This window comes from Prosopis cineraria, unplaced genomic scaffold, assembly GCF_029017545.1.
Source record: "Prosopis cineraria cultivar Desert tree isolate PC_DT_omini unplaced genomic scaffold, ASM2901754v1 PC12, whole genome shotgun sequence".
NCBI lineage: Eukaryota > Viridiplantae > Streptophyta > Magnoliopsida > Fabales > Fabaceae > Prosopis > Prosopis cineraria.
This window is the reverse complement of record NW_026555343.1, coordinates 5046992-5071562: the sequence shown is the minus strand read 5'-3', so window position 1 is coordinate 5071562 and position 24571 is coordinate 5046992. Positions and strand designations below refer to the sequence as shown.

Here is a 24571-nt window from a genome sequence, read left to right as displayed (position 1 = left end):
CATAAAGGTCATAAGAAAGAAAATTATTACCAACTAGTTGAATATCCAAGTGGTTTCAATGGTCGAGGGAAGCCAATCAACCGAGCCAATCAAGTTACCTTTGAGCAGTCCTCAGCACCTGGTGTACTTATTGATAGAGCTCTTGCCCTTTCTCTAACTCAGGAACAGTACAATTAGCTTCTTCGATTGATCAAGCAAGATAAAAATGAACCAGCTGTTGGGACAATTGATTTTACTGAGGAGATTATATCAGGTTTGATTAATGTGCTTCCTACCTCCTTTTGTCAGACCAATTGGACTTTAGACTTTAGTGTGACATGTCATGTAGTTAGTAGTCTCACCATGCTTGACTCTGTTAAACCTTACATAGGACCTCTAAGAAAGATTAAGATGCCAAATGGAGAGAAACTTACCGTTACACATACTGGTATAGTGAAACTATTTGATAACATTATGTTAAGTGATATTTATTATGCTCCTAAGTGTTGCTTTAATCTTGTATCTATGTCTAGGCTTACTAAGAGTCAGATGTATTTTGTGGCATTTTATCCTGAATTATGTACATTGCAGGAGATCTCAATTGGAAACCCCAGAATGATTGGTAAGCTTACCAATGACAAGCAACAACAACCTATGGGATTACATAATTGTAAACATGATGGCTAAAAGTCAATTTTATGGCATAATAGGCTAGGACATGCCTCATTAGATGTTCTTAGGCATTTAGAATCCTTGAGTAAAGAAATTACTTCTACTAGTCGTGATAAATGTGAAATTTGTATTCGTGTTAAACAAACTAGATTACCCTTTTCTTCTAGTACTTGTAAGTCTAGATCTTGTTTTGAATCAATTCATATAGACATTTGGGGACCATATCGTGAACCCACCTATAATAGACATAGCTTTTTTCTTACAATTGTTGATGACTTCTCTTGTTGCACTTGGCTGTTTTTAATTAAACAAAAGAATGAAGCTGTGCAATGTTTGAAAAATTTCCTTGCTTATGTTACTACTTAGTTTTCTGCTATTGTAAAGAAAATAAGAAGTGACAATGGGCTTGTGCTTGTTAATAATGAAGTTAAACAATTTTTGAATGAAAAGGGTATTACTTATAAAACATTATGTCCTTACACACCTCAACAAAATGGGATGGTAGAGAGGAAACATAGGCAGTTGCTTGAGGTTGCTAGAAGTTTAATGTTTCATTCTAAATTTTCTTTGAGATTTTGGGGTGAAAGTGTGAAAATTGCAACTTTTCTTGTAAATAGAATTCCATCTAAAAATTTAAAATATAAAACTCTCTATGAATTGTTGCATAATAAGCCACCTGATTTGACCTCAATAAGAGTTTTTGGTTATTTGGCATTTTCTATTGTTTTGAACGTTCATGATAAATTCTCTTCTAGCTCTGATACCATGTGAAGATCAATAATCACAACCCATGAAAGAATCAAAATTCTTATTAAAAATCAAAGAGTCTAATTACAGCAACTTGGGCTAGGTATTTATAGCCATCTACCTCTGCACCTACAAGCATATACGCACTTATCTGAGTCAATAAACAAGTGGACACATGTAAACCTCATATCTAACAATAACTATCCCCTCTATACTATAATATAAAATATTAGTATTTATTCACAATTTAAAAAAACAATAGTTGAAATTTTAATTTCTAAAGAAATTTAGGAAAAAAATAACTTTGAATTCTTACACTTTTTTTACATTTTGCTATATGTTCTTACATTTTTTTTCAATATTCTAGGTCTAAATGAACAAAGTGTAGGGACCATGGAGGGATCTAAAATACTAAAAAAAATAAAAGTGTAGGGACTTAGAATATAAAAAAAGTATAGGAATCTATAATAAAACATGAGCAAAGTGCAATGATCCAAAGTTATATTTTTTCAAAAAATTATATCTCTTCAATTATATCCCAATTAAATACCCTATATAAGTACCTTGATAATGCAATTGAAATTTCAATATATCATTTTTTAAAAAGAATAATAAATGAAGTAAGAGTATAGTTGAGAAAACAATTATAAAAATTATTTAATGTTCTATGTTTTTTCAACAAAGTATAACTTCTAAAAGATGCACTATACTATGTTCGGAGGGAGTATTTAATTAGAGTGTGAGAGGGGAATACATTATAGATGGTTATTTAAGTGAAATTAGAAAACATAACCTTGTTTCTGTCATCCAAGCGTCATTGCAGATGCAGAACCGTGTCTCCTGGAGATCTTACAAATTCTTTGATTTTCGTTAACAAGTTTGTTTGTTCTATTTTATACAATCATGAAGTTGTATATAGAGATAGCATGAGTTTTGTTTACTTTTCTATCGTTTGCTCTTTCTATAAGGTTCGATCATTTCGGAATGGATCGATTCTGGATTTTTTTTTTTTTGGGTTGGGTCCTTCCTTATTTTCCAAATTATTGATGTAGAAGGTGGATGTATGTTGTTTAATTGATGAATTACTATCCCTAAAGGGTATATTGCGGTTGATCCTTGACCCGCAGACTTGAATTCTTGTGAATTTCTTTGGATTTATATTTGTATGTGGACCTGTAGGTTGTAGTTTTATAGCTTCTAGTTTAACAAACATTGTGTCATCTTAAATTTAGACTTCTAAACCTGTTTTATTTATTTTGAAGATGATAAATTTAGACTTTTTAATTTGTTTGATTTGTTTTGAATTTTAAAATATTTTAACTAATTTGTAATGTTATAATATTAAATTTTATTTTAATTTTTTTAAAATAAGCTTTTAAATCCAGCCCTAAGTGTTTTGAATAAGAGTTAGGTATTGAAAAATGAGTAATTTTAAAAAAACCAAACTTTAAGATTGGAGTTCCTATAAATTAGGCCATATAAGTCAGGCTCGCCTATTTTCCAACTCTAATTACGTACTTCATGATACACTTATATTTTAATGGTTGGATGCACAAATATTAAAACACTTGTTCCTTGAATACTATTTATAATGCATAGAAATTTTGTTTAATTTTATTTATAAGTCATATCACAATTTTTATATTTTACCCCATTAAATGTTAATAAGAGAACTTATATTCTTAAAATATATATATATTTAATAGAATAAAATTAAAAACTTATTAAATTTTTTAAAAAATTAACAAATTTTAAAGTTGTTCTTAACTACTTATGAAGGAATTCTTATTTAGATCCAGCGAACTATATCATTTATGTTCCGTTCAATAAATATAAGTTTAGTTCAATCGAATATAATATTATGTATTATTATTCTTTATGACTTTACTTTTGAAATATAATGTCTTTTTAATTTCTTATTTTCTTTCTCACAATCATTATTAATGAAAATTAATTTATATTTATTATTATTTAATATGAAATGTATTTACTGGATGGAATATCAATAACATGATCTGACAAAAAAATAAAAATAAAAATAATATGGTACCAGATTCATGCAAGAATTTATATATTAACACGTTGAATTGTTAATCACTGTCCACGCCTCGTTGAACCGTTTTGGCGCACCTTGGACTTGGAGTCCAAGCTGGAGTCGGTTTCACTCGAGTCACGAGCTAAGCTTGGAGGCTCACTCTTCTCCTTCCCGCTATGCTTTAAACTTGAAAATTCGGCTGAAGCTCCTCGTTACAGTCGCCCCTAGCCTACCGTACTTTTCAGTGTTGTACGGACGCTTCTTTATTAATACATTCTACAGAGTGATTTCGGAAGCAAGGAGAGTGGATAAGAAATGGTGACAGGTGGAGGTTCTCTGTCAGCGGCGGCTCAACAAGCTGAGCAACTGAAACTCCTCGGAAACTTTTACTTCAAGAAAGAACATTTTGGGGCCGCCATCGATGCTTATACCGAGGTATTATTGCTGCATTATTCAGCAGAGATCATTTTGAGGCTTGTTTTCGCTGTAAAGGTGACGTTTTTATGTGCAGATTGATGTCTTTCTTACATGACTCTCATTCTTTTTCGTTCTCTCTCTGTTTTCTGTTTTGGGTTTGTTGGTTTTTCAAGGCAATCACTCTGTGCCCTAACATTCCGGTTTATTGGACGAATCGTGCTCTGTGTCACCGTAAGCGCAAGTATGTCCGGGAAGGGAAACTGCCCATTTTGATTTTGCACTTGCTTCGTTCTTGTAATGAATTCAATTTTTCTTTGTTTGTGGTTCTTTAGTGACTGGGCTAGAGTAGAGGAAGACAGTCGGAGAGCTATTCAACTGGACAACAAGTCAGTCAAGGTCATTCTGATCCCCTTATTATTGTGAAGTTCCTGTATCATATATGATTGCCAATTTTTATGTCTCACCTGTTTGAGTTGCTAATATTTTCTATATAATTTCTTGTTTTGGTCTTACGTTGGTACGCTAATTCTTGATCACTCTTTTTTTATTGTTGATCACTCCTTTTTTGTTGTTGCAAATTTGCTTATAGTGGTTTGCATTTATGTCTTACCAGGGGGTGTGTATTTTTGTAAAAGCTGAGGGGCTTTCTGAGAGCCTTCATGACAGAATTTGTATTAATTGTTTCTTGCATTTATATAGTTGATTTCCCTGTTTGAGAGTCGTAATTTTGTTTCAGTTCAACAAGTTCCTTTTATGCATTCTGTTTCAAAATTTATTGGAAGAGTTTTTTTTTTTTTTTAATATCATTATGAATTTACCAAGTTGAAAAAGAGAATGGATTTAGGTGAATTTCTATATTCTTTATTGTTATAGGCTTAGCTTCAGTTTGCAAATTGGGCATAGTGGTCTGCATACAGTTTAGTACAAGCACTGGCACTGAGAATCTTTGATAACAGCGTCTTCTACTTTTTATTTGTTTCATTTTGTTTAGTTGGCTTGTGGTTACCAGAACTGGTTTCTCGTCTCAGCCAAATCTTCTTGTGGTTGTATTGCAGGGTCATTACTTCTTGGGGCTTGCATTGCTGCAGAGACAAGAATATACCGAAGGGATCAGAGAATTGGAAAAGGTAGGAGCCAAGATAGTTGTGAAAATGGTCCAGATTGCGTTGCATAATAGCAACAGAATTAGTATTCCAGTATGTCAAAATACTTACAAATCACGAAAGCTGGTTGTCTAACAAGATTTTATGGTATGGGATTCTGAGAGGTGCCTTGCTATATACTGCTGGAATTACACAGAACACTGTAAACTCTGATTTTGATATTGAAGGAGAAAGTACTGGGGAATAAGAATACGTGCTATCTCTAACTAATCTTGATGGATGGAAGAAAAAAAGCATTTACGCATGTGCAAGGAGAAGCAACTTTTAACCAGCCTTGCAACTTCTTCCTTTTCTTCTTATTCCACTTCATCGAATTCCCTTTTCTTTTGTCTATTTGTGTTGGTGTGGTCAGGATAATATTAGTGTAAGTAAGACAAAAGCCACAAATCGTGTAAGCTTTTGCCTTACTTCTGGGATGCTAAGAGGCATGAAACTTGCTTGTACTGGCGTGATGTTGTATCTAATTAGATATAACTTTACCACTGATATACAGGGTGATGCTTGGATTCTGAGATATCAACTTGTGCTGCTTTTGTTTGCATGAAGATGTTCATGTATTGATCACAAACTTCCATTTTTCAGGCTTTGGATCTTGGGAGGGGTGCCGATCCTAATGGCTATATGGTAGAGGAGATCTGGCAGGAGCTTGCAAAAGCAAAATACATTGACTGGGAAAGTGCATTTGTCAAGAGATCATGGGAATTGCAGCATTTGAAGTATGCTTTGTGGTGACTATTAGGCCTAACAGCTTGAGATTTTTAATAGATGCAAGTTGAAGAATAGTTTATATATTAAACTGCCGCTATCTACTTGGCATGGAAATAGATCTAAGAACTAGAGTGCTAGACAGTATATCTTTGAAGACGAAATTGTGCATTTATTGTTTATTTAATGTTCATGAATGATATATTTCTTGTCAATTTGTTATCATCTGCTTTATAAAATATGTACTCATGTCACAGGGAAGCTTGTGAGTTAGCTCTAACAGAAAAGCATTTTCGTGACGTCTCTCAAATGGAAGGGTTTATTGATCAAGCTGAAGCTGAGCACTCAAAACAACTTCTTGCTTTAGAGAGAGTTTTCCGTGGAGCTGCAGAGGCTGACATGCATACTGAGGTAAATATAGTACAGGGCTGGTTTCTGTCATTATCATCTTCATGAAAATTACTATATCATGTGTTTTGATGATCCTTTTTTGGGTATTTTAAGGTCCCAGATTACTTATGCTGTAGAATCACTCTCGATATCCTTCGAGATCCTATAATTACTCCAAGTGGACATACATATGAAAGGGCAGTAATTCTTCAACACCTTCAAAAGGTAATCTGGTTTTGCATACTGTATCTTCCTGATCATGCTCTTATGAACTATTGGTATATGAGACAATCTAATCTGTAACAAGTCTTACTATTCACAAACCGTATTATGGCTTGCTTCCTTGGACCATGCAATATTATGGCTCCTGTAACCTGTAACACGTCTCGCAATTTACAAGTTTGTATTTGCACTGGCTTTGTCTGTTTGTTTTGTGTTGCTGAGACATTAGTGGTTCATTTTTGTAATTAGAGCAAGTCTGATCCAGTTACGCGGGAACCACTTCATCCATCGCAGCTTGTACCAAACTTGGCTATAAAGGAAGCAGTTCAGGCATTCTTGGACAAACATGGGTGGGCATACAAGCCATAGGTGATCATTGAACTTTGAGGTTAACAGATAATTGTATGTTCGTTAGGTGGATATATAGGGCTTTTATTGAATCTTGAAAATGTATTGGGGGGACATATATAGAAAAGATAGAGTAAAAAGATAATAAATAGATTTTTTATGCAGGTTTTGATTCTTTTGTGTTGCTATATCTCAACTGTTATAGTGCATTATTGCAGGAGATTTTAACATGCGTATTTAATGATTACTAAAATTAAAAAATTTAATGCCTTTCTCACCCAACTCTTTAATAAAAATAAGTTGGTTAAATGATTTTTACTGTTCCATGCTATATGATTGATTCTTTTCTCCTTTGGGTTTTTCCTAACAAAATCATATGGATGTTATTGAAAAACCTACTAATAATAACGTGTGATGTTTGTGCCATAGAATTCTTATATATTAATATGATTCCACAAATTCTTATTCATGTCATAAATGCAACATTAACATCAACATAAGCAAAGAATGTACCCAATATACATCAATTGGATGTAGCTCAGGACAATTCAGTATCATTTCTTCCATAAAATAAGAAAAGGAAAATCTTAATTAAGAAATATCCAAGTTGACGAAATGGAGGAACACGAGTTCCAAGAGGAAACCATCCCAAAAAAAGAGAAAATAAGATGGGAAAAATGAAGATGAATGCAATGGCACTTACAGCATCTGCAAGAAAAGTATTATTGCTCACAACCAACCGTATGGCAGCAAAAAATGCCACGGGCATGGTTATTAGAGCCATAGCTAAAAGAATCTTAGCAAACTCAAATACTCTTTTTGCGAAATGATAATCATTGAATGAGACCCACATAAGAAAAGCACAACTGAGAGTGGAGGTATGCATAGCAACTGAATTGAAAGTCATGAACACTTTAAAGAATATTCTATCGGCCAACACTACCATACCTCTTTGTTCATCAAATGGGTCATCAGAAGAGTAAAACCCACCTGGTAATGTGAAACCAGCAGCAAATGTCACTGTGGCTATTAGTATGGCCACAAGCATGAGTGTGTTAGCTGCATTTTTCACCTTGCATTCTATACCAGCAGATGCAAGGTTTTGTTCTCGCAACAAATTTTCTTGGATTAACACACCAGCTCTTTGTAAGATTGCATCAGCCAAAAGCTGCATGGAAATCAAATTTGAAAGAAATAAATGTGTTTGGAGAAATTATACTATAGAAAAAGCACAAAGAAGAGAGAGATTAAAAATCTGTTGTGAGTTTTCTATTGAGGAATTTTATAAGTGAAGTGGAGACTATATATTCAAAGGGCTTTCATACCCAATAAGTTAATCTTTTGAAATGAGCTCTCTCTTTAAACGAGGGTTACTCATGGAGGCTCCTAACTAGGCCAAGTGAAATATCATGAAATGAAGCTATGAGACATTTATTATTAGTCTCATTGGAGAGTCTCATAGTGAAGTGAACTTTATAAGCTCATGGGACTCATAAGTGAAGTGAATTTTATAATTCAAGGGGCTCTCCCATCGTGAGCTCTTCTTTTGAGCTTGTTCTCATAACAACCATTAATCAAATTACATTTAACAAAATCAAACAATTATATATGTGTGTGTAATAAAACTGCATGCATGTATGAAGGAAGCACAATGAGTTATAAATACCTCTCGACTTGTCATAGGAATTTTACACTGCATTCGAATAATATCTCGAGCTGTGAAGCCTTGATTATTAGTAAGATTCACATTGACCATTTTGTGTCTTGATAGAATGAGCAGAGACCAAAGCCACAATCTTTTCGAAGCTAAATGCAAAGGGGTGTCTCCGTTGATGTCTTTTTCATTCACAATTTCACTATGCATCTTGGGGTCCGTCAATAGATATTTTACCATCTTGTTTTGTCCTCTCATTGCTGCAACATGAAGAATGTTTTGGCCTTCACCGTTGAGAAAAAACCTGGTCAGAGGCCATCCCATGGCAAGCAATTCTTTGACCACCAGAACATGACCACTTTGGGTAGCAAGGTGAATCGGAAGATGGTAGTTTGAGTTTCGTTCCCATGCAAGAAACTTGGATTTTTGCAACAGTATACGAACACCTTGGACAAACCCTCTACTTGCTGCACAATGAAGGGCAGTGTCTCCGGCTTCATCTCTCAAATACATTAGCTCTTCCTTTTTATCTACCATCTCTTGCAACAGAGCTACGTGCAAAAGTATACTGTTAGGAATGGAGAACCATCGCTTGGAAATAGGGGAAGAGAACAAATAAGCAATAGAAGGTGGGGGATGCTATATTTTAACTAAACTTCAGAACTCAAGTTTATGTGTTCCACATCCATAGTTTAAGTCCATCCACAACTAAACAACATAACACAAACATAAAATAAGCAGGGGCGGAGCTAGGATTTAAGAATAAGGGGGATCGAAAATAAAAAACATATATATTTCAAAGTTTTTATAAATTTTAGGGAGATCGAAAGTATGTAACACCTATATAATATAAAGAAAATTTTAAAAATTGGGGGGGGCCACTACCCTTGCTGGTCCCCCCTCCCTCCACCACTAATGAGGGTGAAACAAACACAAAAGCAACATATTGATGAATTTATTTGACATCACACACCCACATACATACATACCAGTGTTGCGTTCTGATATGATGGCATGAAGTGGAGAGTTTCCTCGACACATATGAATGGTACTGTCCTTAGGGAACGGGATCTGCAAGAGACGATCAAGAATTTGCACATCCCCACTCTGGAGTGCCACACATATTGGTGATTCAGCTGGATGAGTGTCCCAGTAGAGAGGCCAAGTACTTTCACTTTGCTCATTTAATATGAAATCAAAGCCCTCACGATGCTTGCTCAATATAGATTCATGCAAAGCTCTTGTCCCAAACTTGTTCGGTAACATTATAAACTTGTCTTTATGATCTGCATCTTTAAATCCAGACAAAATGATTTTCATCACCTCAATGTTCTTCGATTTTGCAGCAACATGAAGTGGAGTGTCTTCTCTTTTGTTTCTCACATGAAGAGAAACGTTGTGATCAACAAGAAGCTCTACTATCTTTTCTCTCCCGAATTCAGCTGCAACATGAAGCAACGAATCACCACCCATGGCAGTGGCTTTATCTAAGATTGTTTCACAATTAAGTTGATTCTCTCTGCATAATTGCTCTAAGACGTCCAGAAACTGATTCACACCAGCATTCTTATCACGGATAACGTTGTACAACTCAGGATTAATAAACCTGGTATGATGAACTGAAGAACCAAAATCTGTGTCCCACAGATCCTGCAGCCTTTTATAGCACAGTACCTTCCAGTTTGAATCATTCACTTCTTCCATAGGAATTTCCAAATGATTCGAACTTCTCATTGTAATTAACTCTAACTTAATTGTAGGTTCAACAGAAATTGGACGAACTTTTGGTGGAAGAAGTCTAGCGTTGATTTGGATGAAAGAAAAAGTCTAAAAACTGTGTGGGGCTTAGTGGAAGAAATTGTGCATGTCAGGCCAACAATGTAACAATCGATGTACGCCTCTATTTGGGGTTGGATTGAACTCGAGAAACGTATTTGGAAGTTACTCTTCTAACCCGTCAAATAAGTAAATATAAAACATAATATAGTTATAAAGAAATATTTATAAGCAACGATTAGCATTTGACATAAAATCTGGCCAATTTAGTTAAAATGTACTCTTTTCAATCCTAAATATACATTAAAAAAACAAAGTACATCGGAAAAAATACAAGGGTATATTTGTTTTCTCTTTTTTCCTTCTTTATTTTACATAAAAAAAAATACAAGAAGAAGATGGGTACTTAAACATATATATACATATATATATATATATATATATTTGATACAAATTACGTTTAAGACTAAATTTCTTTCAATAAAACATGACTTATAGGGTTCACAGGTGTTTGATGAAATGCCAAGGGATGTGATATCTGCCTTTCTAATAATTTGATATTTGATAAATTGATCCCTCTGTTTTCATTTGATATGCAAAAATAAAATAAATTTGAAAAAGAAAAAAAAAAATCTCAAGTTAATGAGTGAATCAGTAAATCTGAAGTTTGTGAGTGATCGTCGTTATTGAGATTTAATTTCGTTGGAATAATTATTTTGAGGTTATTTACACTTGTTAGATTAATTGTGTAATAGACCACTTCTATGATAATTCAGTCTAGTGACACATTATCTACATGAAAGGGGTTTGTGGTAAAAAAAAAAAATTAAGCAAAATTAATCATTTGTCCATGTAATTTTCATCAAATCATAACTTAGTCCTTAAATTTTGAGTTGTTATAATCGATTGTAACATAATCCTTAAACTTTGATTCTTGTAATTTAGTCTTTATAATTTTAACCACTTAAATATTTGTACCTATATTTTAAAAAATAAAATTCTAAATATTAAAACTATTTTAAATTTTTAATCTTTATGATCTTTATAAAGATTAAAGGATTAAGGGTTATTTTTATGTTTGAACTATATACGAAAGATAAAAAATATTCTTAAATTTAATTATGGGTCAATTCTGACTCTTAACTTTAAAGATTCCTTCTATTGTTATCCGGCTATTTTCTCACAATGAGTAGGCCTCACATTATATTTTTTTTAATATTTTTTATTATAAAATATTTGAATGAGGGGAAAAATGACCCTTCAGATAGAAGTTGAGGGCAAAAATGGCCCGTAACCTAATAAAAAATATTTAAAAAATAGTAGAACCTTTTATGATTAATAGATGTTAAGTTTTTTTAACGTCACAATGATGATATAAAAAATATTCAAAATTGAAGAATATAATTAACCTATAATTGAGTTTAGAAAAATTTGTGACTTTGCATGTACAATTTAGGGATGAAAATGACTCAAGATTAAAAGGGCTTAGTAATTTAAAATATTAGTCCTAAATTTTAATATAATTTTAATTTTAAAATATAGGAATAAATATTTTACATTGTTAAAACTATAATGACTAAATTATAAAAATCAAAATTCAGAAATTGAATTACAATCGAGTCAAAATTATAAGGCTCGAGTTATAACAAGTTAAAATTCAGGACTTAATTCATTAGTTCAAAATTACAATTATTAAATGACTAATTTTTTCAATAAATTATTATCTTGATTGAATCTTATATCATTGATTTTTTTTTTGGGTTATTGATGCAAAACAATCTTAGTAAAGATTGGTGACTATTTATGATCCAATACCGAACAGTCATATAATAAAAAGTACACCTTCCATCTCAAATTATAAAATAATTTTAGATAAAAATTTATATATCAATAACCCTTATTAAATACATTTAACAATCTTATTTTTTCAAAACAAAAATATAAAATTTCAAAAATACCCTTCATTTAATAACTTTAAATCCACACCTAATTAGTATTAAATAGATATAAATAAAGGATAATATTGGAATAAGTTTATTTAATGAAATTTTAATTTTCTTAAAGTGTCTTATATTTTGAAATGACAAATCTCTCTTAAAAGTATCTCATAATTTGAGATGGAGGCAGTAGATTGTTACTTAGTGATACTTTTCCCCCTTATAAAGCTTTCATTTGACTAGATGTTTTTTTCCCAAAGATTAGAGTTGACTGTTTTAATTTTCTTAAATTATAAATAAATATATATATATATATATATATATATGTTTTGATTCATATATGCCAAAATCTATAAACCATAGTATGTTTCGGCATTTGTGTCAATCATAGTTTGTGTAAATTTATTTAGGTTCACAAAGGTGATTAATATGATCTTAGTATATTTCTCACGTGATAATAATAAAAAAAATATAATTAAATTCTAATCAACTCACATAGTTTACAAAATTGGTTAATCCTAATAAGTATGCCTGAAATTAAAAAGTTGGGATTAAAGTATCCTTATGATTAATCTTTCATTTTTTCTAATTTAATGATATTATCATTTAATAGAAGGAAATTAAAGAAAGATGATATATATGCTTTTTAAAAATTGTTATTTTGCGCTGTGAAAACTTTTAGCTTGTTGGTCAGTCAACCTACAAATTGCAATTTTGAATTGGCAGAAAAAAAACAAAAAAATTGTTTTTTTGCTTATAAAAAATAGAAAAATCATATGAAAGTTTTGCTTATATTTTAAAATGAAGGGCGTAGATAATAACTACTATTAAAAAAATATAAAATAAATAATTTATACATAAATAATATGTTGATCTTTGCATTTTTTTTCATCTTTTTTTTTTTGGCTGGACCTGATATCTTTCTTGACCAGTGCAGTATGTCCCACCTAATATCAATTTCAATATAGAATATAAAAAAAATATTTATCTCGTATTTTCATGTAAATGCATGAAACTAATTCCATGTTTTTATTATTCTTGTATCCAACCCAAAATAGTCATTGTTGATGGATTACATCAAGAATAAAAATAAAAGAGGGGACACATGTCAAGCAACTATTGGTCTTCACCAACCAATAATCATGACATTCTTGTTCAGTTCTTCCCAACTGTTAACCACTTTTCTTCTTCTCCTTCCCGCGAAGCCTTGAGCTTGAAACTTCTGGTCAACCCTCTCGTTTCGTTACATTCGCTGATTCGCTCTTCGTCTTCCGTACTTTCCAGCTCTGTTTACGCAAGCTTGTTTATACATACTGGAGGCAAAATGGTGGAATATGGAAGTTCTGATTTCTCTTCGGCGGTTCAACGTGGGAATAGACTGATCACCCAGGCCTGCTCATTCTACTCCAGACAAGATTACCGGGCTGCCGTCACGTATTGTTCCCAGGTGCTAATCTTGATGCATTATTTACCAAAGATCATTTCGTTTTCTCATGCAACGTGAATCTTTTATGGGCTGATTCACGTCTTCCTTAGACACGCGCGACTCTCATTCCTCACTCTGTTTTGATTTGTTTGGGTTTTCAAGGCAATAATTACGTGCCCCCACAATCCGTTTTGTTGGCTGAATCGTGCTGCGTGTAACTTCATGCTCGGGTATGTTCCGTCAACTTCATTCCCATTTTGATTATCACCATGTGGTTTTAATTCTTGTATGATATGCATCTCTTTGTCTGTTGTTGTTTTTAGTGAATGGGATAGAGTAGAGATAGATTGCCGCACAGCTATTCAACTCGACAACAAGATTGCCCAGGTTACCAAGATCTCCTTCTCAGTCCCACATGTTTGATTTTCTTATATATTCTACGTTATTGCTTGTTCTGGTCATACGTTTGAAAGCATGCACACCTTCTTGATAGACATTCTTAGAGCCTTTGTTGACAGAACTTGTATCCGTCGTCGTTCGTTAGCCAAACAAGTTCCATTCATGTATTATTTTTCAAGCTTTATATGAGAGATTGGATTCAGGTGAATTTCTATATATTTGCTTGTTATGGGCTTGCCTCTAGTCACAGTATACTTGTGTGACTTGTTTCTTGTAAATTGGGCAAAGTGGTTTTCATACAGTTTGTTTCAGAATCTTTGTTCAGTTAATTTGTATATATTTGAGCATGTTGGAGTCAGCTAATTAATCTTCTTGTGGCTATATAATATTGCAGGCCCATTATTCATTGGGGCTTGCATGGGTGAATAAACGAAAATATACCGAGGGGATCAGAGAATTGGAGAGGGTTTGTAATCATTGAACTCCATGTTTCTTCCTTAATAGTTACTCCTATATCAGTTGAGAGGAATAATAAAACTTTTTTGTTCCTCAAATTTACGCCAGTTTTTTATATTTCAAATCTTTATTAATCAAGTCTTCAAAGTTTCATAACCTCTATTCCCCTTTAAAATAAAAAAAGATTAGTTGTGTATGCATGGCTTTGAAATTGAAACTTCAGGACTTGATTGGTAAAGGTTAAATTTCGAGAATCAAATTGATAATTGAAAAAAAAACAAAAACAAAAGAAGTTGGGAGACGGAAAAGTTGCATTATCATACCTTATTTTTAAGAGGAGTTTTCATCTCAAATGTTATTCTTTCTGCTACTTGAATGACTTTACTCATGCAGGAATGAAACATGCATAGGCATAGAAAGTGTTGGTTTGTTCTGGACAATGATTAAGCCACGCAATTAATGCTTTTGTTTGTGTTGGTTCAAGTCTGAGATGTCAACTACGCACTTACGATGTTTTGTTTGCATGCATATATTGATTGCAGGCTTTTGATCTTGAGAGGGAGGCTGATCCTAATTATGGCCTCATGGTTGAGCGCACGTGGCAGGCGCTTGTTTACGCAAAATACACTGAGTGGCAAGATGCGTCTGACAGGAGATCACAGGAACTGCATAATTTGAAGTATGTTCTATGATGATTGTAATTTGACCTAATTATAGCTTAGGTTTTAAATTTAAAATTGATGCTTGTTCAAATTAGCTTATACATACTTTCCTCTTCTTTTATTTATAAGGTAGACAAAGCAGTATTTTTTTTAATTATATTTGCAAGGCATGTTATTGACTTTTTATTAAAAGTTTTTGATAATGTTGTGAGTGTGAGAGGAAGTACACTCTCCAATTCTTACTATAAGATAACTTTTATATGCAAATGTAATGTAAATTTAATTTTTTTAATTTAAATATGAATAAAATTGGAATTTTATTCTTGCTAGATGAAGTTAATAAATTAATCACGGGATCTCTTTAGTTTTGATAAAGTGATTAAAGATGCCTTATAATAGAGACCGAAAAGATTAATACATTATTAAGTTATGTATATTTAATAGAGATAAAGTTAAAAATTTATTAAAATTTTAGATAGATTACTTAATGAGTTTTAATACTTTTTTTTTTTAGTTCTGATAAAACATATTTAAAATGATTTATAAATAAGATTACGTCACTATCTACCTCATAAATTTTGTTACTTTCTCATATTAAATACAAGGTTGTGAACGATAGGATTATTGTCAAGATGTTATCTGCTGCTATATAAACCGTGTGCTCATGTAACAGAGAAGCTTGTGAGTCTGCCCTTAATGAAAAACATCAATCTCAAAGGAATGGGCTTACAGCTGAAGCTGAAGCTGCCCACTCACAACAACTTGCTGCTTTAGAAACCGTTTTCCGTGAAGTTGCAGAGCCTGACACGCCTTCTGATGTAAGTACACTATATGGCTGGTTTCTGTAATTATATCATCTTCTTCATGAAAATTACTATGTATATCTCATGTCTTGTGATGATCTTCTGTTGCGTGTTTTAAGATCCCAACTTACTTATGCTGTCCAATCAACCGTCATATTTTTCGAGATCCTGTGATTACTCCAAGTGGGCATACATACGAGAGAAAAGCGATTCTTCAACACCTTCAGACGGTAATAATGTGGTTTTGCATATTCCTATAAAGTATCGATGATTATGACATGTTTGATACACAAAAAAGTATTTTTTTTATCTAGAAAGCAAATGTCTGTGATACTTTACTAACCTACCAAACATGTCACATTTGACTCAACAACAAGTGGTACTATTCACAAGTAGCAGATAGCGTGACTAGATTGGTTTTGTTGATATATATTTTTGTATTACTGATGTATAAGTGGTGCATTTTGTGATTAGAGTATTTTGGATCCGATCACGGCGCGACCACTTCGGGCAACAGAGCTTGTACCAAACTTGGCAATCAAGGAACAAGTTCAGGCATTCTTGGACAAAAATGGATGGGCATATTCAAGCTATTTTGCTAACTGGTAATTGTAGGTTAATTGGTTGCTGATGGATAGTGCTTTTACCGAGTCTTTGAAGTTTATAGAAAAGATAGAGTGAATGCAAAAAGAGAGAGAATAGATTTTCTATATATGTTTTCATTCTTTTTGTGTTGATGTCTCTTGAATGATAAAGTGCATTATTGCAGGAGATCGATCTCAACAAATAATGTGTCTAGTAATTCCAAAGATTAAAAATTTTGTAAACATATGATGGCTAGATGTTCTTAATTTATAGTTCCGGACTATATAATTGATTTCTTATCTTTTTCTTTGGGTTTTTTTTAATATTGGATTTTATAGATTATTTATTTATTTATTTAATGTGGTTCCTCAATTTTTGTTGTTGATATATATACTTAAATTCTAATGACAATTGTCTACCCCAAAAAAAGAAACATTTTCTGCGCTAAAAATTTATTGCATATTATTATTATTATTTTGTTGCTCATTACAATCGAATTTTAGGCCAGCGTCCCTCAGACAAGACAACGCTATTTACGAGAAACATAGACACGTGATAGCTATCATCTCCGCCAGCTCATACATACAAGGTGGAAAATAAAATGGTTTTATAATTCATATTGATAATGATTGTAGAACTACAATACAATGTCATGATAGATCACTACATTAATACTTCCTTTATTTTAAATTATAAAATATTTTAAAAAAAATCATCTCAAAATATAAGATATTTTTAGTAGATTAAGATTTGATTAAATATTTTAATTTTAATATTACCCTTTCCTCTCTATAATTAATTTTTATCATTTTTTTCATTATATTAAATGATGATTATTTTGAGAAGTTTATATTTTTATTTTAAAAAGATAAAATTATTAAGTATATTTAATAAAATTTATAAATATGTGAGATTTTATTTAAAAATATGTTATAATTTGAGACGGAAAATATTCCGTTTAATGTGAAAAAGGTCATTAGAATCTTTTTCATTATCCTAGTACCATTTGTTATATCTTTGTAATTATTTTTATTATTATTTCTTTACTTTTATATTTTAAAATACATGCAAAATTATTATTTTCATAACTTTTTAAAATGACTTCTTATATTATTATTGTTTCATTTATTTGTATTCTTCACATTAAACGATTCTAAAAATTGTTGCATTAGTTTAGTTCATAGATGTTATGTTACTAATTTACCTAATAACGTTAATTTCTTGTCTATTAATGCTTGCTATAAGTGAATTACTTTATCTAGATATTTTGATAAGCTGTCCTCATCCTTCCTCTTATAAAACGGTTCAGCCATACGTTGTTTTAGACTCATTTTTCATAACGAAAACAAGGATTATCACACATTTATCTCCAAGAATATCATAATAAAAATTGAGCTAAAAATAAAAATTACCAAAGAACAAGAATAATAAAGTCCAAATATCTCACCAGAAATATCGAAGCCAAGAGCATTGGCTTGACCCTGTTTTAATTCTTGGTCACGGTAATGACTTCGTTAACAAAAGAATGGAATGCACCAAACTGGTCATTCAGAGAATTTTGGCAGAAACATTATTAAGCACTTACTAACAAATTCTCCAATAAAATCATGATCAACAGATATATTTTACAATTTAATACTATTAACTTGAGTCTTCTAAGAACTTCACTCCACGTTATATTTTTACATGTTATGCTTTTATTTGACTACGAGATAGTATATACACAGCAAAAATAGTGTCCTAATTTAAACTCTCAACAGCCTTAGAACAGTAGAAGAACAAAAAATGTACAGACTAATTTTCCTTAACGAAAGGATCCTGATAAGGGAAATTATGCAGTGTGTGTAATATTGACAACCCTGTTTAGTCTCTCAAGAATTCCAGCAGCCTTCCTCTTAGCCCTTGAAGTTCCATTTTGAGCAAGCTCGGAGATTGTTCTATGTCTGTTCTCTTCTTCCTTTATTTCCTTCAACCTGGATCTGTCATACAGACAGATAGTCTGAAGGATTGCAATGCAATTCTCTTTGTTTCGTTCACAAGTGGTCTCTCTGATTAAGCTCAACAAGCTAGGAACAGCTCCGAGCTCCCCCATGTCCTGAACTGCCTTCTGGTGACTTGAGAGCAGCGCGAGAATGGTAAGGAGTTCATCGACATAAACCTGGTCAATTATCTTCTTTACAATCACCTTCACTGTGCCATCCTTCACTGCCCTTGCCTTGTTCTCTTGAAGGACACATAAGGTAAAAATTGCTGATGCAACATCTTTCATGGCTAAGGGATGCCCTTCTTCTAAAAGGTCAATAAGAGGCTTCAAGGCTCCAGATTTCCCTATAAGTTCCTTGTTTGAGTCTAGAGCTGACAAAGTGAAAAGGGCTGCGGCGGCATTGCTTCGGGTTGCAATTGTTCCTGATCTCAATGCCCTCATGAGGAGAGGAATTACCATGGGAGTTTCAGCTACAATCTTCTTGTTGTTGTCATGGATAGAGATATTGAGGAGTATTGTGATAACATCTTCTTGGAGGTCAGGGTGAACATTACCCAGGGAGTGACTCCCACAGATTGGTTTAAGCAATTTGGGAATGGCGTCTGGGAACTCACTGAAAAATACACGGAAACAGGGCATTTTCTTCGTTAGAATCCGGAGCTCCTTCGCAGCGGCTTTCTGTTCAGAAAGTGCTGATGAAGACACTTTCTCAAGCAAAGAAAGAAAATGACCATGCTCTGGTTCTACTATAACTTCCTCATTGATATAGTGAACATGGTTGGAAAATTCAAGCCCTTGGCTTCTACACCATTGCTCAATCATTTCCCTTATTAGGTAATTAGGAGTGAGACCAGAGTGTGAGAGGACTTGCTGTGTCCGAGGGCATGTTTGGTTCCCGGCTTTGAGCCATTTTTGGATGAACGTTCTGTCATATGTCTGCAGTATTAAGTCCAGATTATGTATACTGTAACCGAAAGAGGATTAAAAGTAAAGCATGGCTCATGATAACAAGTTCAAGTTCAAATTCAATCATCAGTTCCTTCTTTCAACCATTTTTTTAATAAATGCTCTACTATGTCTGAATAACCAAAACCAACCAAGCTGGCACATACTATAACAATCAATAAAGGTGAGAAAATAAATCATTGTTCATAACAAGAACTTCGCGACGCCCATTTTTTTCAGTATCATTCATTCCTGCATTCAGCCAATCTTAAAAAGAATCTTCTATCATATGTCCGCATGACTGAAGTAAACAAGTTGGTGTGTGTGTGTTGGGGGGGGGGGGGGAGTCTAAGCCCAAAACAGAGTAAAATAAGAATAGTCAGTAATCAGGATAAAAGAAAAGCTTCACTGTCTCAAATCTGTTCGGTACCATCATTCAAAATCAGTCTAAACTGATCAAGCACGGAACAAAAAATCTTGGGAGTTGGGACAGAAAGATAAAAAGGAATTGGATTGGAGTAATTGACAGAAGAAAGAGCTCAGAGCACTAGAATTCAATGATTCTCTTTTGAGGAAATCCAGTCAAAAGTTTTGCACAAAGCTACAATCAAACAGCTCCACTCACTCAAGAATCGCTTTAAAGGACAAAGAAGAATAGAATAACATTCTTTCTTTTATATGTCGTTTCTTTGCTTCCACTATGGTTGTCTGAGATGTATTACATACTTAGCCTTTCTACTTTTGGGCCTTTTCTTCTTTTCAAATTATTTATTGTTGGCTGTTCTATGCTTAATTAAAGTAATATGAATGATCTACCTAGTAGAGGCTTAACATAGGTGGTAAAAGAGGGAAAGAAAACATAACATAAATTATCTTCATGAATTTATCAAGCGGAAAATACCAAAAATGTAAGGTTCTGGGTGATTGAAGAGTGAAGAATAATTCCCTTCTATCTTTCCAACCTTTTCAGCCTGTTAACAGAGCTAAAAGGGAGGAAATTCCAGGGAAAAAAGATAGGCAAGAGAAGTTATTAAATCAGATTCTATATTCTCACTTTAGCTGAAACCGGTTCAAAGAAATGCCACATACCATTTTCATCCAAAACTTTATCTGTCTCACAGTTCAATAGGTTATACGCCAACCACTTTTTTAGGACTACCTAGAAAAGCGGTGGGGGTGGGGAATCCTATTTTTGCTGAGTGACAAAAAGAGATATACTTTTAATTTCATTTCTTAATTATTTTTTATTAAAATATCTTCAAATATCCCTAATATGTTGACATAAAATGAGTAATATTAAAAGTACTTAAATATTCATGGCTGAAAAAAGTAACTGAATTGAAATGTACTCAAATAAACTATTAAATTAATTATTGAAATATTTTTAATGTTGTTGCTTTGTGTTAATAAAAATTCAACGCTGAATATCTAACATATTATTGACATGTAAGGAATAATTTGAAAGGCATGTTAAATGGTGTCAGATGACTCTCACATATCTAACGGACAATTTGTTAGTGAAAATACGATAAAATGACAACAATAAAACTATTTGGATAATTGAAGCCTTCAACTCGAAGCAAATTAATTTCAAAACTCAACCTATTACGTTAATCTTTAAAACAGAGTGAATAAATAACGGGAAAAAGAAAACAACCAAGGACCCCTATAGGAAGGTTATATCACTTAAGAACCAATGGATTTATAAATTTCAAGACAGGCCATAAATCCTTGTTTGATATTAATTTTGTTATAAAAAGACTGAACTGCCCCTAAATTGTTATTAGGAATTTGACAACAACATATTTAATATTAAAACAATTCATTCTCACTTTAATAAATTTGGAATAAATTTAGATTTACAAGTGTTGGTTTTGTATTAACAACAATTTATTTGTCTTTTGACAAGAACTCATTCTAGAAAGACAACTTATTTTAAATTTGACAATTTCAAAATATGATGGAATGGACTTAAATTTTTAATTGTTGATTTTACATTAACAATAATTTATTCACTTTTTGACAGAAGCCCATTGGAGAATAATAATAACGCATTCTGAATTTTAAAATTTTAAAAAATGAAGAAATGGGCTTAGATTTATAAACGTTAGTTTTACATTAATAACAATCTATTCATCTTTTTAGTAAGAACCTACTTAAAAGTAACAACAACCATTTTAAATTTTAAATTTAGAGGCAGTTTCGAAACAAAGTCTGGTTGATATTTTTCCAAAAATAATTGATAAAAAATAATCAACTAGTTTTTTTTTAAAAAAAAAAGAAAACAAAAGAAGTAGTGTCATTAGGTATTTACTTCAATTTTCAACCATCACCAAGCACCAAGTTGTTATCTGGCAACCCAAAAAAAAAAAATGTACCAAGTTGTTTGTATCATGAATAGAAGAGGCATTTTACAAAAAAAAAAAAGAAAATGAAAACAATGAAAACAAAGAAAGAAAAACAGGGAGAGAGAGAGAGAAGGGGGGCATGGAGTTGTCTAACTTTCTGTCATGTGTCGGCAAATTTTCTCAGAAACGAAACAGATCAAAATTACATTTCGGAATTGAATCACTGAAGCAGAATTACGCAAAGAAAGAGAGAAAAATGCCATATTGTGGTTTTCCGTCAAGATATTTGCGGCATCTTCAGCGAAACCAAACAAACCAAAACAACATTTATAAATTCTGACACTAACCTGACCAGAAGCCAAAATCACAGGATCTCTCATCAATTGCTTGGAAAGAGGGCATTTGAATTCTTCAGGGCAATTCAACCCGGTTTTGTGGCGGAGTTTCAAAGACAGCGACGAAGACGACGACGACGACGACGTTGATCTCTTGCTGAACTTCAGCTCTTTCAGCAACGACAGCGTCTCCATGGTCGCATCGAAGGTCTCAACGCCGCAATGATCCTCATCTTCAACAATTGACTTCACCAATCTCTGCAACTCCTTCTTGAGCTCCATTGCCTTGGCCGTCACCGTTGGATCAGATTCCAACACTCCCGGCTTCGCCATGGCCGGAACCGAGTCGTCCGTTTGAAATTTACCAGAAATGAATCAGTTCTGAGAATGCGGAAGAAGCAGAGTATAACAGTGGCAAAATAGCCCTTTGAGTCCTTTTCATCTCTCTTACGTGTTCTTTTCACATATATAATTTAAATTTTATCAATTTATTGAGGGTAAGGTATTGAAAATCAAGTCGATTATTGAATCGATCAAGCTAATAAATTATGGATTAGTAGTTCAACTGATTAACTTGGAGAGTAAATCGATCATTATTAAAATAATACAATTTAAATAAAAAAATATTAATTATAAAAATATTTAATTAAATTCAAGATTAATCTCTAATACAAGATACAAATACAATAATAATTATAGAATTACAACCACTCATAAGTCTAACAATAATAAAATATAACTTTTAAAATATTTATTCTTATAATTACAATTTACAATATTTCAATCATTAAAAAGTTCAAAACTAATCATCACTAACACTAAAATAATCAATAATGACAGTCATAATTCATAAATGCTAAACAACAATTAGACAAATGAACAACAAAAAATAATGAAAGTTTAAAATAATTAAGGCACAATTAACTTAAAAAAATACTTAATCTTTTAAGTTCAAACTTATAATTAAGGCCCTCTATTTAAAGTTTAAATTACAGACAGTAAAACCTAATTTAATTTTCTTGCCCTCCATTGCCTCACTTTTTTAATTTTCAAGCTGAATTTTTTACTTTTTATGTAGTTTTTACAAATTAAAAAATAAAATAATTAAAAAAGTGACTCGGTTGATCCGACGACCCAGCTACTGGGTTAGCCGAGCACCAGGTTAGTGGCTAGTAGGTTTAGATGAAAATCCAAATCAAAAAAAAAAATTGGATCACCAATTATATTCATGAGTTGAACTAGTTGGTCTGATTTGAATTTTAATATAATAATTGAATGAGATAAAGAGGAGGTTTGGGGGCTGAATTAAGAGGAGAAAGAGAAACTAGAGGAGCAAGAGGAGGGCGACTCAATTTTTGTAAAACAATTTATGGATAATTATGCTCAATGTCATTAATGTTTCCTAAACATTTATCAGCTTAATTCACCTAAATATAAATACAATCTATTATAAATTATAAGATACTTTTTAATAAATTTGATGTATCAAAATATAAAATATTTTAAGAATATCAAGGTTGTATTAAATAAGTTTATTTTAATATTATCTTTTCTTTCTCTTTATTTAATACTAAAAAAATATAGATTTAATGTTATTAAATGAAGAATATTTTTAAAAAATTATATTTTTTTGAAAAAATAATGTTGTTAAATGTATTTAATGAGATTTATTATTATGCAACATTTTATTTAAAAGTATCTAATAATTTGAAACAGAGAGAGTAATAAATTCACATTTTTCATGAAATAAAGATGCAATCCTTTTGAATTATATGGGGAAAAATGCATATAATTTTTAATAAAATATCTGATATCCAATACTATTAGGCCAGATTTGAGCATTATAAGATTATAGTGGGGTATCTCTTCCTAAAAATATTTTTTTTATTTAGATAGATTCGAATCTAAAATTATGCCTAAATAATCATAACTCATTTAACAGCTAAAACACTTTTTGGTAAAATGAAAATGGAAAAAAAAATTATAAACATATATATATATATATATATAAAGTGCCTGTAAACATTTCAATTAAATTTAATATTTATAAATATTTTATACATGATTTATTTGAAAAAAATTATAAACATAATTTTATATATTTTATAGTTTGAATTTCTAATAACAGATTATTAATTATAAAGAAGTGTAAAATTAGAAAGTTACATTAATTATTAACAATTTTGAGGATGAAGCTATTACTTATAATGAGTGCAAAGTTGGATACTAAGCACCATATGGCTCAGGTAATTTTTTAAATTTGGTAAATATGAATAAAAGTGAGTGGAATATTTAGATAGTAAAGAATAAAAAAGTGATAAGAATTCATGTGCCGACAGGGGATGGTGTGGAATGTGGCACAGGGGAAGATGATTTGTATTTTAGGAAGAATGATGAGAATGGAAAGAAGAAGAGAACAGTGCATCACGTGTTGGGAAAAGATGTCAAGAGAATTGAAGATTAGAAAAGGAAGCTTGAGGGTATTATTCAATTGCCTACCTCACTCCTGACAGCTATGTGTGTTTTCTCTCCCTCCACATTTTCCAAATTTATTTATTTTTCTTTTCAATTATTATACTCACA

At 32.0% G+C, this 24571-nt stretch overlaps 4 protein-coding genes across 4 annotated transcripts; 2 read left to right on the top strand and 2 right to left on the bottom strand.

Moving 5' to 3' along the window:
• The first annotated feature begins 3538 nt into the window (after positions 1-3538).
• LOC129289654 (E3 ubiquitin-protein ligase CHIP-like) lies at positions 3539-6866 on the top strand. The gene is made up of 8 exons (XM_054926464.1): positions 3539-3868; positions 4024-4091; positions 4183-4246; positions 4906-4977; positions 5596-5729; positions 5976-6129; positions 6223-6333; positions 6580-6866. Exons 1-8 carry the CDS (start codon positions 3749-3751, stop codon positions 6697-6699), a joined length of 843 nt encoding a protein of 280 aa, XP_054782439.1. The 5' UTR covers positions 3539-3748; the 3' UTR covers positions 6700-6866.
• A 350-nt stretch (positions 6867-7216) lies between these two features.
• LOC129288325 (protein ACCELERATED CELL DEATH 6-like) lies at positions 7217-10066 on the bottom strand. The gene is made up of 3 exons (XM_054924847.1): positions 9314-10066; positions 8345-8971; positions 7217-7846 (listed from the first exon to the last, which is right to left on the bottom strand). Exons 1-3 carry the CDS (start codon positions 10064-10066, stop codon positions 7217-7219), a joined length of 2010 nt encoding a protein of 669 aa, XP_054780822.1.
• A 3084-nt stretch (positions 10067-13150) lies between these two features.
• LOC129288324 (E3 ubiquitin-protein ligase CHIP-like) lies at positions 13151-16613 on the top strand. Its single transcript, XM_054924846.1, has 8 exons — positions 13151-13492; positions 13634-13701; positions 13795-13858; positions 14265-14336; positions 14869-15005; positions 15662-15806; positions 15911-16021; positions 16266-16613. Exons 1-8 carry the CDS (start codon positions 13151-13153, stop codon positions 16398-16400), a joined length of 1074 nt encoding a protein of 357 aa, XP_054780821.1. The 3' UTR covers positions 16401-16613.
• A 1344-nt stretch (positions 16614-17957) lies between these two features.
• Positions 17958-22412, bottom strand: LOC129287872 (U-box domain-containing protein 9). The gene is made up of 2 exons (XM_054924134.1): positions 22001-22412; positions 17958-19296 (listed from the first exon to the last, which is right to left on the bottom strand). The coding sequence occupies exons 1-2, from the start codon at positions 22319-22321 to the stop codon at positions 18208-18210; spliced, it is 1410 nt and encodes a 469-aa protein (XP_054780109.1). The 5' UTR covers positions 22322-22412; the 3' UTR covers positions 17958-18207.
• Positions 22413-24571: the final 2159 nt, after the last annotated feature.